Here is a 17,376-nt window from a genome sequence, read left to right as displayed (position 1 = left end):
ATCCCTTCATTTTAGCCCTCCAAAGAGTTGCTGTGTCAGGCTTCTGATGTGGACGCCTGCACATCATTTTCGGGCAACTCACCAGAGGTAATTTTCATCTCTAACGACTTCTTAACTTTTACTTTTTTAAATTTTCACACATATGAATTATATTCAGTTGTGTATAGATTCAGTTGGTTTTTGTAATCTTTAATTTCACAAGTTAATACATTATGAAGATTATACATCCAGTTCAGTCTTCTGAAGCTCGTATATTCAAATTATTTTTTGGGGTGGGGTGGGGTTGTTTTTTTGTTTTTTTCAGGTGAGATATCTGCTCACCATCAAGAATATGGAGCATGACCATATTCTTAATGGTCATGCTCCATGCATGCTTTTATACAATATATTTATGTACAATACCAGTCAAAAGTTTTGACACACCTTCTCATTTTAATGAGAATGAGAAGTTGGGTCCAAACTTTTAACTGGTAGAGTAAATCCACAGTGAATGTATGTTTTTATTCTATTTTAGTTGATTAGTTAGGTTTGTTCTGCTGAAGAACAAGCTAGGTTGAGAGGGGATCTTTTTTCTGTTATTCCAGGTGTGTAATTTTTCCTCTGAATTTTACATGGCAACAAGTTATTAATGTAGATTTAAGGTTTTAAGTTTCTAATTTCTAAACAATTTCATTCACAACAGGGATAACACATACAAATCATGTCACTTTCATCCTTAATTCATGTTTTTATAGAAACAGAGTACAAACGATTCATTGGTTTTGATATTCTACACTACACAAGTGTCCGTTAAGATTCTTATCTTATGATTACACTTTTTTTTTGGTCAACAGGACTGTGATCATGATCTTGTCCCTGACAAAATGTCAAGTTTAGAAAAATGTGTTTCATGTGGAGGACCTTTTGCACCTCTGAAATGGACTGGTGTGAGATGTAAAGGTAATTTTTTGAAAATGGAAGGGGGGCTTCATCTGTATCTTTTGAATGTGATGCCACAGGAACACTTTTAAAAACCTGTTCCATGTGTAGCTGTGCTATATGTTTAAAATGAGCCATTTGCTGCTGCACTGACTTTTTAAGTACTTTCCATGCTACCTTCTTTTATTAATTCTTAATTTTCTCTTTCTAGTTTGCAACCAGTCCTGGCACAAAAAGTGTTATGTTAAACACAAGGTGGACATCACTGAACTTCTGCAAGTGGTAAGCTTTTTAGTAGAATTATTCTCAGTGCAATGCTTTCCAAGTATGCAAAATATAATATATGTATATAAGATGGTTTTTAATCATTATCAGGTCTGTACAGAACCAAGTTCAAGTGAGGTGGTATCATCAGAAGAGGAGTATGTTCCTGATTCCATAGATGATTCAAACAGCTCATGCGATGACAGATCAGAGCCTTTAAAAATCAGTTACAAACAAGTACAGAATTGTGAGGTCTCCACCAGCAAGTCTTCTTCCAAAAACAAAAGACACCACCAAGAAAGTTTTGTAGAGGAAAACAGAGAGCCCGTTTCTGAAGCTGCAGAATCATCAACTGAAGATATGATCAGCACAAGTCAGCTTGAAGTATCAAGAGTTACTGGCAATATAGGAAACGCTGATGCCGAAGACATATTTGTTGATGATGGTGCTGATGCCATGGCTGAAAAAGTCTCAAACACGTCATCCTTGCTCAGAAATAAAACTTACTGCTACATTTGTGGGAAACTACAGACAAAGTTTACACGTCACTTAAAAACTCACGAGAAAACACATGCAGATGTTGCTCAAGTTTTAAGTCTTCCCAAGAGGTCCAAACAACGTATGAAAATGCTTATAAAGCTTCGCAACAAGGGAAACCACAAGCATAACTCAGAGGTCTTGGCGAGTGGAGTTGGATCACTAAAACTAAGACGCACATCAAAGAAAAAGTACAATGCAAAAGATTACATTCACTGCATGTACTGCCAGGCATTATATCTGCGACGAGATCTTTGGCGACATGTTCGAAAATGTTCTTCAAAAGCAGTAGAAGCCACTTCAGAGATTGGAAGAAAAAAAGTTTTGTCTTTGGCCTCTATGAATGAGTCAGCTTTGTGTCAGCAGATATCACCAGGTGTTTGGAGCGTGTTAGCTGTTATGAAAGATGATGAAATAACTTCTACTGTGCGAAGTGACTTCTCTATTCTTCAGCTGGCCCAATCATTCTTTAACAAATATGGACAGGATCCCACCAAATATGACTACATTCGCCAGAGACTCAGAGAATCTGGAAGACTCCTGCTCACGCTTCGCAAGGAATTCTCAATACATAGTCTTGAGGATGCTGTGAGACCTGAAAATTTTGATGTGGTTATCAAAGCGGTCAAGAAAGTATCCGGGTATGATGAAGAAAAGCACTGCTACCGTACTCCAAGCCTTGCTCTAAAGTTAGGTCACTCACTACAGAAAGTCAGTGATATTTTACATTGCAGAGCACTCATGGCACAAGACAGTACGCTGATAAAGTCAACCCAGAGTTTCAAAACTCTCTATGCTACAAAGTGGTCTGAACTCATCTCTCACACCGCTTTAACTACGTTGAATGAGCGGCAGTTTAACAAGCCCTCCACTCTTCCTTTCACCGAAGATGTTCAGCGTCTTCACAGACATCTGGAGAAGACTACAGAACAAGCATTGAAGGACTTGGAAGACAATAGTTCACCAAAATCATATAGTGAACTGTGTAAAGCCACCATGGCAAATATAATACTTTTTAACAGAAGAAGAGGGGGAGAAATTTCAAAGATGACAATGAATGGCTTTCTGGAAAGAGACACAAGTCCCCTGCATAAGGACGTCGCATTTGGACTGACAGAATTTGAACTTCGCCTTTGTCAACACTTCAGTCGTGTTGAATTAAGGGGTAAAAGAGGCCGGAAGGTTGCAGTGTTACTCTCGCCAGACATGGTGAATGCCATAACACGCCTAATAGAAAAAAGAAAAGACTGTGGTGTTCTGGCAGAAAACCTGTTCCTGTTTGCCAGACCTCATTGTCTGACTCCCTACAGAGGACAGGACTGTTTGAGGTTTTATGCCAGTGAATGTGGGGCTGAAAACCCTGAGCTCCTCAGGTCAACGCAATTACGCAAACATGTTGCAACTTTGTCTCAGATCTTGAACCTCAAGAATCACGAGTTGGACCAAGTTGCTAACTTCCTTGGCCACGATATTCGCGTTCATCGTGAATATTACAGACTTCCTGAGGCTACTACCCAGCTGGCCAAGATATCCAAACTGCTGCTTGCCATGGAGAAAGGATCTCTCAGAAGCCTTCAAGGCAAAACACTTGACGAGATTGAAATCGAAGGTAATGCCATTTAAAGTTGTTTACATTAAAAATTAGACATGTTTCTAGCAAATATATTGTAGCAAAATGGAACACACATTGTGCATAGGCAACTTATAACACTTTAACCCCATGGTTCATTAAGGCAATATAATTTATTTTACTAGACAACCTACAGTTGACCGATTCAGATGCTGAGAGTGAGGTCGATGCTGAGAGTGAGGTAGATGAAGCAAATCTCACACATCCACAGACCGGTAAGTACTGTGTGATATATATATATATATATATATATATATATATATATATATATATATATATATATATGGAATCTGTTGAGGAACCTAGCGTGTATTTATTGTCACCAGATGGTTAGACTTTCAACAGTTTAGCTACATGCTATGTTGTATTCGTAACCAATTTTAATTTCACTGTCAAGTCAATAACTAAAATTTCTTGCTGTTTTCTAGTATTTCAGACATATATTGAGGGGACATTAATTTGTATCTGAAATGCTAGAAAACAGCAAGGGCCTGAATGACTTAGGTCCCAGATAGCAATTGAGCACTCATGCAAAGAGACTTCCACAGTTGGTTTGTGTTCTACAGATGGGTCTCTCTGAAGTCGCATAAAAAGATGGCAAAGGGTGTAGTATGTCAATTAGATTTTTGAACATTTCCTGGTTTATTCTGTAAAAGTGTGCTTTTGTCCAAACTTGACTTCATGTGCCAAATCAAATTCAGTCCCAAGGACTTCAAATTTCAGTGGAAAAGGCAAATAACCATAAGATATTATTATTATTATTATTATTATTATTATTATTATTATGAGAGTAAACATTACCTTTCCACATAGCAAGTTAACCAAAATTTCACTGTAATACTTCTACTCATCTTTCTATGTATGCAATGAAATATATTATATTTTTTTACAGGTTCTGCAGGACCATTGATGGCTAGGCAACCTGTCGAGGAACCTCCAGGCATGTCTGCGCCATTATCACAAGGTTAGCCCATATCCTCAGTATACTAACATGTCACCATTTTTGATTGCTTTTAGGCTATGAAATAATGCACAGTGGATTCAGACCTTCTTCACTCATTTCAATTTTGTTGTCACAGCAACAGTTCAAATAAATGGGTGATATGTAAGCTAAATTTCAAGTGATCTGAATGTAGAATACAGAAGTAGTAGCTATAACTGATGACCAGGACAGTCTTTTCAATCTAACAATTTACTCATTGAATACATTACAGTGCAACAATTAACATATAGGCATGGCTGCTGCTTTTCAGTGTGCACAACAGCAACTACAGCGTCTAGGCTTGCACTTCCTAATATAAAAATAAAAGCACTTCCTATCATACCATTCACAATGATGAATCAACTTAAGCAAATAATGTTCTTAGCTTTCAACTGTTTATTTCTAATGTAAATATGTTTCAACTTAAACCATATTTTAACTTCCCTGATTTTAAAGTACATACCAGTTCAGCTTAAACTGTATTTAAATGTTTTAATCAAACATTTGTCTACATCCTCAGCTTCTTCCCCGAAGCTGCACCTTAACAAGGTCAGATAACTAAGCCAGTCCATTCTAAGACTTAAAAACAAATAAAATAATCTTAAAATCAATCCTTTACCTAACCGGAAGCCAGTGAAGCAAGCTGAGCAAGCTGCAGACAGTTGAGTTCAGACTGGCCAATGCTTAAGTACAGGGAGTTACATTAATCTAAGCACAATGTAATAAAGGCATGAATGACTTTTTCTAAATTGCCCCTTCTAAGATAAGGTTTGACTCTGGCTAGAAGCCGAAGCTGAAAGAAGCTAGCCTTGACCACAGAGCTAATCTGCTTGTCTAATTTGAACACCCCATCATTAACACCAAGATTCCTTACCTGTGATGGTATATAAGGTGCTAGTAGGCCAAGAGAAATGGTAAGAACCTGGACCAAGTCAGGGTGACCAAACAGGACAATCTGTTTTGTTTTAATTTAATCTTAAGAACTTTAAGTCTATCTTTGTCTTAATATCCCTCATGCAATTAAACACAGCATAAATACATTTCTTGGAAGGTGCCTTTAATGGCCTGTAAACCTGCACATCGTCAGCAAAGCAGTGAAAAGGAATATTATACTTCCTAAATATCGACCCCAGGGTAGCATGTAAATGGAGAACTGTAGAGCACCAAGAACTGACCCCGGGGGAAGCCCACAGGTCAGAGGGGCCACCGAGGAAGAAAACTGCCCCAACTGCAGACAGAAGGCTCTATCTGTGAGGCATCCCCTCATTAACAAGGAGTAGCGATGCAACCTCCCAACAAGCATGTAGTTTTGAGATCTGACAGTTTCAAGTTGAAGGTGGGACTGCATCAAGGATCAACTCTGAGCCCCTTATTTGTCCTGCTGATGGACAGACTAACAGTTGAGGTCAGACAGGAATCTCCATGTAATATGATGTTTGCATACAGTATCATGATTTGCAGTGAGAGCAGGGAACAGGAAAAAGAGAATTTCGAGAGATAAAAGCTTGCACTGGAAAGAAGAGGAATGAAAGTCAGTTGTGAGACAGAATACGAGTGTGAATGAGGACGGTGGTAGAACAGTCCGGTTACAAGGTGCAGAGGTTGCAAAAGTGGAGGAATTTAAGTAGATCAACTATCCAGAGAAATGAAGAGTCATGAAAAAGAGGTGAGGAAGAGAGTACAGGCAGGATGGAATGAATGGAGAAAATTTTCAGGAGTGGTGTGTGACCAAAGAGTTGCAGCAATAGTAAAAGGAAAGGTTTAAAAGAGAAGAGTGAGTCCAGCTATATTGTATGATTTAGAGACAGTGGCACTGAGCAGAAGGCTGAGCTGGATGTGACAGAGGCTTAGATGTTAAGATTCTTTGTGGGACTAATGAGGATGGATAGGATTTGGAACGAAAATGTCAGAGGGAATACGCAGGTTGGACAGTTAGGAGAAAAAGTTAGAGAGGCCAGACTAAGATTGTTTTGGGCATGTGCAGAGGGACAGTGGACATATTGATCAAAGAATGTTAGAGATGGAGCTGCTAGGCAGGAGAGAGAGAGGGGGACCAAAGAGATTGATGGATGTGGATGAGGAAACTTAACAGATAGTTGGTGTGAGGATAGAAAATGTAGAGAACAAGGGGAGGTGGAAGAGGTTGACTTGCTGTGGTGACCATCTGACCTTAAAGAAGGGGCTGATCTACTAAAGTATGTATTTGGTGGAATGTCTCCTTGTTAGTTACCTGGTTTGCTTAGTTCTCTCTGTGCTCGCATCCTTGTTTTGCAAAAGCTGGTCGACTTTCCAGTCACTGCTTGAGTCTTATTTTAGTGCATAAGTCAGCTCCATGCCTTTTGTTATAAGCTGTAGTAGCACTGGGCATATCACACATCCATGTGTCGCTGTGAACTACAAGTCTAAACCGTACATCTGGATTTCATCATTAAGAGAATAAATTCATTATTTATCCATTAGTTGCTTAACACCATAAAGGAGAATCTTGGACTTCACAGTATTTAAGAAACCTACCTACAACAAATAAATGCTCATCCAGACCATTGTTATTTTTTGTTTTATAATCTTTTCTTTCTTCATTTCAGCACAAAGTAAACACACAGATGCTAAGGAGAAAGAACCCAACAGAAAACTAAAGAAGGACAAAGAGCCCAGCAGAAAAAAGAACACAAATAAACATTCTGGTAAATGCTACCACACATACACAAGTCACTAAACACCAAATTACTTAAGCACAAAAGCACAACTAAAGCATGGTCAAAAGAAATTATCCACACCACCCAAAGGCAATATGGTGACCATTCTCTTTCTGCAGGATACTGTGAGCTGATATTTTAGCTAATATATCTGGCCTAAATGCACATACCATATAAAACTGTACCTTGTATTAAATTGATACATTTTCAAACTGTCAATATTCAGATGCTAGAAAATAGATGCAATTTAGTGATCAGTAATAGGACTAATGTTTATAGTACTTTCTTTATACATATTTTAATCTGTAATGTTTTTTCAAAACAGCAAAACACTAAAAAACTGTAATAAGCAAAGCAATGGGAATATATTTTCTAATTTGGTTATTAAGTTAGATTTAGTACACCAGGGTTCTCAACTTTGGGCTTTTGCTGATACAGCACCTATAGAGAAACGTGGTGCTGAGTGGGATCTAGGGACCAGCAAGCCTCTTTTGGCTTTGGATGGTTCTATGAAAGCTGCTGAGGCCTGTTTGTCAAACAAATACTATTTTTAAATTACGAAAATGCCTTTTTTTCAGAATTCAATCATATAATCAACCACACTTACCAAGCAAGTGTCAATGGCAGAATAAGCTGTTTAGCATTGGCAGAAATTTATTTTCATCTGTGCAACGCACATGCTCATTTCTGTAGCTTGTCCCGCTAATGTATGTTCTTTATTAATGCACATTTTAAAAGGGGAATAAACAGGCATTACATCAGTACATAATTTATAGCCAAGAACCATTGTTTTAACAAATAATATACTAAACACAAATTTCCTTATTTAAAAACTGTTTAAAATGGAGTTGGTTTTCATTAATAATTTATTTGTCTTTTTTCTAGTATCTCTGGAAAGTGCTAGGAGAGCAAAAAAGAATCCATGGTCTCCCATGGAGGTTGTCGCAGTCATGAGACATTTTGGCGAACACATCAAAAAAGGAAAACTGGCCACTATGATTGAATGCCAGCAATGCAAGAAGGCTGAAGATCCTGCTCTGGCTGCCCGCTCTATCCAAAACATAAGAGATTTTGTAAGGAATCGGGGCATAACTGTGAAAAGAAAAGAAAATCCTGGATAGAATATGGGAATGTGATGAATTGTCCTTTAGTGATATCATCAGGACACATGGGATATTAAGGGTTAGACCAGAAGCAATCTCTGTGTCCTGATGATATCACTGGTGGACAATTTAAATATTTCATCTTGTGGAGGCAGGAGAAGGGCTGACAGTATTCCAGTTATATTGGCAAACTGGCTGTTGAACAGAATATGTAAACATACTGATATTTTACAGTATATATTGTTTGGTGTGGATTGGTTACTGTATGTTTCAGTTTTATTTCTACTGTGAGACGATGGGTAAGTTCATCTTGTTCACTCAATTTTTGTTTAATCTGTTTGATGATTTAACAGACTTGCATAATTTCATTTTGCCATTCATAATTTTTCCTTTCTGTTCACAAATAGGATTCTGTTGCTTAGTGAAAGTTACTGCTACTGCCGCTTACTTATCGAAGGTGCTGTAAAATGCAGTCCACGTCTTCTCTGACGACTCTGCCATAGTTGGCCTCATCACAGGTGAGGATGACTCAGAGTACAGACAGTGGACTCAGGACTTTGTGGACTGGTGCCAGCGGAACCACCTCCTGATCAACGCCGCTAAAACCAAGGAGCTGGTGGTGGATTTCCGCAGGCGCAGACCCACCACACGGACACCGGTGAACATCTAGGGAGTGGACATTGAGATAGTGGACTCTTATAAGTACCTGGGTGTTCACCTAAACAATAAACTGGACTGGACTCATAACACTGATGCGCTCTACAGGAAGGGTCAGAGCAGACTCTACCTGCTGAGAAGGCTGAGGTCTTTTGGAGTGCAGGGGACACTCCTGAAGACCTTCTATGACTCTGTGGTGGCATCAGCCATCTTCTATGCAGCAGTATGTTGGAGCAGCAGCTTGTCTACAGCTGAGAGGAAGAGGATAGACAAGCTCATCAGGAAAGCCAGCTCTGTCCTAGGATGTCCTCTCGACTCAGTGCAGGTGGTGGGAGACAGAAGGACTCTGACCAAAATAACATCACTGATGGACAAAGTCTCCCACCCCATGCATGAAACTGTTGCTGAGCTGGAGAGCTCCTTCAGTGACAGACTGCTGCATCCTAAATGCACAAAGGAGCGTTACCGCAGATCCTTCCTCCCAGCAGCTGTAAGACTTTATAATCATCACTGCTCCCAACAAAAACCACAATAACCTACACATTGTAGGATAATATATAATATACTGTAAATAGTCCGGCCTGTTAAGGTTCAACACACAGGCACATCATGTACATTGTATATAGTGTTATTATTAGTAGTATTAAGGTTAATATTGTTTGTTGATTTTATATATATTCTTTTCTTAATAGTGTGAATTATTATATCTTTATTTATATTTATAATAACTGCGGCTGCTGTTACACCCAAATTTCCCCTCTGTGGGACAATAAAGGCTGTTTCTTCTTCTTCTTCTTCTTCTTCTTCTTCTTCTTCTTCTTCTTTCTGTTTAGTCATTTTTCATTTATCCATGTTGGCCTTTTTATGCATGAAAATTACACGTTTGTGTATGTGTATGGCCATTGTCCTGACAAATAAAGTTGGCCCTGGCAATTACTGTTTGTGTCATGGGCGGAGCTAAGTACCTCATTATTGTTTGTCCTCTTAATACAGCATTGTGTCAGGTTCTTGTATTTTGAGTTCTGATGTGTGTATCTAAATTTTGAAGTGAGATTTGTGTTGTATAGTTCAAACAGAATTTTTTAAGATTTACTACATCTTTCTAGCGTGGAAAGGGGTGTCTGTTTAGTGTTGCAAAAAACTGGTTTGAAAAAATTGTCCTTCTAATACACCAAAACCAGTATGTGTGTGTGTGTGTGTGTGTGTGTTTGTGTGTCACACTACTGAATAAAAGAAGAAGTTTGTCCAGTTTGCATTACTCTCAAAGCATCCTGTCCCATCTGTACCCCAGCAGCAGGCAAGCTAAAGCTACAGCCCATCATCACAGGCAGGTTTAGAATGTAAATTTCTGATTTGGAAATATTTTGTTGACACGTATGTTTAAAAACCTACAAATGAACAGAAAGTAAAAGATGGTTTAGAAACACTTGCTAACAAGTCATGGAACTGAACAGATGTGAAAAGTATCTATGAGTTAATACAACAAAGGAAAGAGAAGAGAAGAAAAAGGCTGTTTCTTAATGCCTTTACAAATAAAATATTTACATTTGATGACTCATTCACACTGAGGCTGTTTTAAGGTTGTAGAAATAAAATTAGAAACCTTTCAAACTTTTGAAATGAGACTTTAGTTTGTAAGAATCCTTTAACCTTAGTTGTTTGGCACCTGTGTGTATTTGACGTTCTCTGAAATTCGGTGCAAAGATGGATGTAGCGAGGTGTGAAGTGAAGCCAATGAGGAAGTGCCTTAAACTTGCATTTTTATATAGCCAGCAGAGGGTTACATCCTGATTACATTAAATTATAGAAGTTTTCACTCTGCTGCTCATTTGACTTCAGGAAATATTTCTCTGATAAGTTTATGGTCTCTGTCACTAGTTTCAGTTCTGGTTTATTGCACCACGTCTGTGTGAGCATCTTTTAGTCAGTAATAGTGATCTCAGCACAGGCACACAGCACAGGAAATCCTTTTGTATTCAGCATGTCTAAAATGGAATTACACTGATTAGAAATAATTCATCAAAAGACATTCTCATAAGGCATCAAGGTGACAAAATAATATTTTGTATGGTTTCTAAATTATTAAAACAACATGGATTTTTTCTCACTGTGAAGCGGTGATTTTCTTCATTTTAATGAAAAGTGCCATAAAAGAGAATTTTGGCTAACACATTAATGTAGTGGACGTTGTTGAGTTTTCAGCTTCATTTTGCGGCTCCGATAACAAGAGAATATTTCCAGGTATTAAGTGTTGTAATAAGATGGATGATGATAAAATTTAAAAATTCACAAGAAGATCTTTAAAAGTGACTAATTTACTCAAATTGGGGAAAATTGCATGAAAATAAATGAACCAAACAATCCAAGCCTGAAAATGAACCTTCAGCTTCAAAATGGTAACTGGCTTATACCTCCGAATTTATTTCACACACAAAAAACAAGAGAGAAATAGAGAAATTATAATTCTTTTTATGAGGACACTGACTGCCCACCAAGCAGCAGAAGTCTGTAAATATTTCTTTGGCTAAATTTATTCAGCCAGCTGTGAGCTTTATTTAGCCCAGAAGTAACTATGATTTTAAACCAGCTCTGCATCATATAATTGGGAACTACTGGAGTGGCAAGCATAAGATTTAACATGTATGTGGCATAATCTCAGTATATATATATATATATATATATATATATATATATATATATATATATATATATATATATATATATATATATATATATATATATCAACGAGATCAACTAGTCTTTATACAAGAAGGTCTCTTCCTAGATGCTTTATAGTGAAAAACTCATCTGTACAAGTCTGCTCATACCACTTTCTAAATATGTCTCAAAGTTTTGATATTCTCACCATATCCCCAAATTAAATTTAAAACCTCTAATCTTCTGAGGTTTCACCTTGTACAATGTATTGAAGACTGTTTTCTCATCATCTCTGATCACATCAGTGGGAGCCTTTTTGATAGATGTAGGATAAGACTCGTTATAAGCTTGTACAAGATCCTGGATAAATTTTATATAGCTTTGTGAATTAACAGTTGTTAAAGTATTTGCACATATTGGGTCTTCAAGCTTCTTTTAAATCATTCAACGACCATTGCCTTGATCTCACGTGATGTTGAGAAATGTGTGATATTATACTAAACCATCAGGCTTTGAAAATTGGAGTTATGGAACTCAGTTCTTCTGTCTTTTTGAAGTTTAATTGTCACAGGTTCTTGGAGAGTGTAAGCGTCTTCCTCCTTTAAATCATGTTTCACTTCCTGCAATGTTGGTGTGGAATCTGATGACTCCTTGGCTGCTATGCATAGTTTGTTAACACTTTCCAAACCCGTCAGGTGAGGTGGGTTATAATATATTTTGCACAATGTATTTTCCATGATCACAGTGAGACACATTTGTGTGTATATATATATATATATATATATATATATATATATATATATATATATATATATATATATATATATATATTTTTTTTATTTTATTTATTTATTTATTTTTTTTTGCAGTAATTACACTTTCCCCGTCTTAACAACACACACTCAGAAGAATAAAGTTAATGCTGGACCAAAAACGGGACAATTAAATCTGATAGACTAAACACAGGCTAATTTTCAGTGATTACTTCTGTGATTACACACACATACCCGCAGGTGACCAGGAACAGACAGGGCCAGATAAACAGATTGTTAATTAAATAAAACACAACTTTTAAGTTAAAACTAGTTTGGATTTTGAATCAAAATATTTAATTTGTTACAACTACCATTTGTTTAGGAGGTTGAGCTCTCTTGAATGTGTCCTATTTACACCACTTCTTCTGGCAGATGTCAGTATGAAACAGACTAGTAAATGTGGAAAAATACAGCATGACAGCAAACGAACACATTTTTTAAAAAAACAGACAGAACGCTGATTTATAACCAAGTTTAAACAAATCCAAAAAGAATGGTCGTTCTATCCCTTAAATTCACCAAAGTAGTACTTTAACCAGCATATGACAAACTGTCATATGCTTCAATTATCAAATAATCAGGAAGTCCCTGCAAGTCACTTACACAAACAGAATGCATACCATGAAGCTGACAGCCCTGGGAATAAGATATGGGGAGCATATGACAAACTGTCGGAAAAAAATTCAGACAAAACTATTTGCAGAAAACAGGCTCTGCGACTTCTCACAGAAGTGGTATGGATTGTTTCTGTCCCTGTCATCCCAATCTCATTGGAGACAGGTACGGCTTAAAGTTTGTTCACAGTTTACTAGAACTTCACTTGATCCAGGGTCACACTCATGCATTATAACTAGCACAGCAACTACTTTCAAACACAAACTAAAATACCTAAGTTCATGCTGGTGGAAAAATTCACAGTCAAACTATATGTGTTTTCTGCATGTAATAGGGAGAACTGGGACTGGTGTATCGGCATCAGTAACAGCAACACTGGCCTTGTATTTACATGCCATCGAATCGATACAAAATCTTGCAGTGTCGCACACCGCTAACACTAACCAAACTATGAGCATGAACGCCACAGCTGCTGTCCACAGTCCAGCACAGAGCTTTACTGTAAATTCACTACAGTACAGCAAACTAACCTGTTTATCCTGCACTAAGCTGCAGTACTTTGAATAACACAGTTAGTCTATCTGAGTTTGCTTTACAAGACGTTTCACAATATGAAAAAGCATAACTTCTGATATGGGGCAGCACGGTGGCGTAGTGGTTAGCACTGCTGCCTCACAGTTAGAATACCATCTGGAAGGCCTGGGTTCGATTCCACCTTGGCCCAGGCCTCTCCCTCTCTCTGTGTGGAGTTTGCATGTTCTCCCCGTGCTTGCGTGGGTTTCCTCCGGGTACTCCGGTTTCCTCCCACATTCCAAAGACATGCACTTACTGGGGTTAGGTTAATTGGCTAATCTAAATTGCCCATAGGTGTGAATGAGCGCGTGAATGTGAGTGTGAAAGGTTGTCTGTCCCTCTGTGTTGGCCCTGCAACAGGCTGGCGACCTGTTCAGGGTGTACCCTGCCTCTTGCCCTGTGACAGCTGGGATAGGCTCCAGCCCCCCCGCGACCCTTAACAGGATGTGCGGAAGCGAATGGATGGATGGATGGATGGATCACTTCTGATATCTGATTTTAAAGTGTAAGCTTTAAATGTCCAGTTTATCAGTTGTCACTGAGTGGTCCTCTTCTTCCTCTTTTGTCCTCTTTCTCCATCTGTGAGTGAACTTCTCTCTTGTTCTTTTCTCTCCCTGGAGATAGCTGGACCTTTAGCTAGCAGACACACTGTGTGACAAACTGCACACACTTTGTGTTTTTGCTGATATTTGTTAAGCATTTAGAAATTATGTATTTCAAATTACCTGTAACACATTGCTCCCTTCACCGCGGTCTGTATTTAATTTACAGAAATCTGCACTCAGCCCGGCCCACTTTAACACCTGAATATAACACTAAAATAGTAGATGAATTATATTCTGCCTCTTTCATCTCTTTGTATGCGATAGGCCCTGGGAATGGATACTCCAACATGTCATTATTCCTCCATTTAGACTCAGACCAGTTTGATTGCCCTAAGCAAAATTTTTGCTTAGGGCAAAATTTTTGCTTAGGGACATGTTGGACATGTTGGACTGTTTTCATCCAAAAGATGTATATTTTTAGATAACGCTGCAAATGTACATACTTACTAGTAGATAAGTCATTTGTAATATGTAAATAATAATTATTCAGCATACAGAATTGCTGAGTCAGTGGAATAATATTGAATACAAGTGGCTGGTGATTGGGTCCAGTGCTACAAGAAGTGCATAGAGTAGAAATAGAGTTATTATGCTGCTATACCCGAAAATGGCATAGTGGCACCCCAAGACCACAAAGGCATAAAAGTGTGGTCTAGTAGTGTATTCATGCAACATGACAACAGTGTGAAACTGTCACCATAGGAACAGTGAGTAAACAGTTGGATTAAACACCACGGCTCACAAATGCAGTTATAAATGAACATGCATGCATTAATAAAGCCCAGCTAGCATGTCCTGTCCACTTTTTTTACAAACATAAATGTGTCATGATTCTGCAGTGGGCAGGCAGGATAAGGACCTAAACACAGGATTCAGGAGGCAAAGTGTGAACTCAGAAATACACAGCTTTATAGCTGGATGCACATCAGGTACAAGGACATTAGTAAAGCTCAACTGGAGCTAATAAGTCGACACCAGGAAATACACGGGGAAACTCTGAACCAGGAACCACACTACCTGAGTGAGAGTACTAAAGGAACAAGATCACACAGGGAAAAAATATCGAAATTCACAAGGAAACAATGTCACAAATGTGTCTGTGGGAAACATCCTGTCAACTGTCAAATTCAAAGTGACGAATGCTTCAAGAAGAGAATAGGAGAGACATGCAGGTAAGTAGAGAGTCAGTGCATGCACCTTTAAAAATGATGTTAAATGCCATTACTTCCTCTGCACATATTTGTCCTCAGGCTCGTGTCAGTTTCTTATAAAAAGAGGAGCTGAAATTGGAGGACATCAGATTCTTTCACTGCAGTGGACGACATATAAACATACAAATAATATGTGAGTAATTCTATTATATTATAAAATATATTATGTCTAAGTGTGGTTTATTAAATTGAACTGATCTAGATATTTTCAGCAATTTAAAAATCAATTTGAGTTGGTTTTTTTTTATATTTAGATACATATTTCTCTTTCAATCATTGTTTTAATTATTTTTTTATATTTTTTAATAACGCTTGAAAAATTTTCTAAAATCACTTGTGAAAGTTTTAAAAATTTTTATGCAATGACGAGTTGAAAAACACAATTTCCCAACAGTATAATTCCATTTATTTAGACCATCTTCATCTATTACTTCTTTGTTTAAGTAATACTACTTATAATACACTATTCCATTTTAACATAAATATATAAGTGAACTGATGACTAATATTTATGAATTAATACACTAAAATGCTGTTTTTATGTTTGTTTAGATTTTTGCTCAATTTATATATATATGTGTGTGTGTGTGTGTGTGTGTGTGTTTGCTTGTTTGTTTTTTGCTTTTTGATATTGTTGAGACTTTTTGTATGCAACCTGCGAAAGTACTGCAGATGTAAATTAGATAAGATAAGATAAAACTATCCCCATCGTGGGATCATTAAAATTTTATCTTATTTGTGCATCACAGCAGCTCAGTGCAGAGAAGAAGGCTGAATAAAACAAATGAAATAAAATAGAACAGAAAACACTATATACATGAAATCAATCAATATACAAATACATATACATGGTAAATGGACTAGTACTTATATAGCGCTTTTCTACTCAGATATGAGCACTCAAAGCGCTTATACAACACGTTTTACATTTACCCATGCACACCCATTCATACAAGCACTTCCATGATTAATTAATTAAGCTAAGTGCTTTAATTATCTAACATTCACTCACATTCATACTCCGACGGAACAGTCGGAGAGCAACTTGGGGTTAAGTATCTTGCCCAAGGATACATTGGCACGCAGCCTGCAGTAGCCAGGAATTGAACCACTGACCTTCCGATCAGTAGGTGACCTGCTCTACCTACTGCGCTACAGCCACCCCTCTATACAGACATATACATCAGAAGACTATATACAGATATCAAAACACTATATACATTTGGAGCCAGTTAAGTATACAGCATACACAGTATACATTATATGGGTTATAAATAAAAATATATACTGTATGCATAAAGTAATGGCGGTGGAGGTAGAGTGTTCAAGTGATTTGCGACATCATGATGTGTTGTACAGTCTAACTGCGTTTGAGATGAATGCCCTGTGAAAGCGCTCCTTCCTACAGCGAGGATGTTTCAGTCTCTGACTGAAGGAGCTGCTCAGCGCACCCACGTTCTCATGCAGAGGGTGATGGGGGTTGTCAATGATGGATGTCAGCTTTGCTAACATCCTCCTCTCACCCACCACCATCACAGACTCCAGAGGACATCCGAGCACAGAGCTCGATCTCCACATGAGTTTGTCAATCCTGCTGCTGTCTCTTTCGGTGTTCACAGTCCCTGAGCAGTCTGGAGCTAATTCCATCTGGACCTGCTGATCAGCAGGTCCAGATGCTGCCTTCCTGCTGCCTTTCTGATCTTTGTCATCCTGAGCTAACTTCTCACCTGATCAATTCAAATTAATTTTATTGGTATAGTGCCAAACCTCAACAAACAGTTGCCTCAGGATGCTTTATATTGTAAGGCAAAAACCCTAGAATACAATACAATACAGAGAAAACCCAACCCCCTATGATCAATCACTTGGTGTCAGTGGGAAGGAAAAACTCCCTTTAACAGGAAGAAACCTCCAGCAGAACCAGGCTCAGGGAGGGGCAGTCATCTGCAGTGAGGTGGATGTGAGGCTGGGGTGGGGTGGGAAGTGGGGCTGGCTCTGTTGTGGGTGGGGCTGAGGAGAGTGCAGGCAGTGATTTTAATTAGCAAAATTTATTTTAAGCTAACTCTGGTACAATGCATTACCATGGACAATATGTTAATATTGTACATGGTG

The 17,376-nt window shown here is 38.0% G+C and overlaps 1 protein-coding gene across 1 annotated transcript; it reads left to right on the top strand.

Moving 5' to 3' along the window:
- Positions 1–893: 893 nt before the first annotated feature.
- On the top strand, positions 894–8,573 carry LOC115788501 (uncharacterized). The gene is made up of 6 exons (XM_030741535.1): positions 894–939; positions 1,130–1,200; positions 1,294–3,328; positions 3,475–3,564; positions 4,242–4,313; positions 7,913–8,573. Exons 3-6 carry the CDS (start codon positions 1,543–1,545, stop codon positions 8,146–8,148), a joined length of 2,184 nt encoding a protein of 727 aa, XP_030597395.1. The 5' UTR covers positions 894–939; positions 1,130–1,200; positions 1,294–1,542; the 3' UTR covers positions 8,149–8,573.
- The last annotated feature ends 8,803 nt before the right edge of the window (positions 8,574–17,376 follow it).

This window comes from Archocentrus centrarchus, chromosome 11 (assembly GCF_007364275.1).
Source record: "Archocentrus centrarchus isolate MPI-CPG fArcCen1 chromosome 11, fArcCen1, whole genome shotgun sequence".
Lineage (NCBI taxonomy): Eukaryota > Metazoa > Chordata > Actinopteri > Cichliformes > Cichlidae > Archocentrus > Archocentrus centrarchus.
This window is presented reverse-complemented; position numbering and strand designations above follow the sequence as displayed.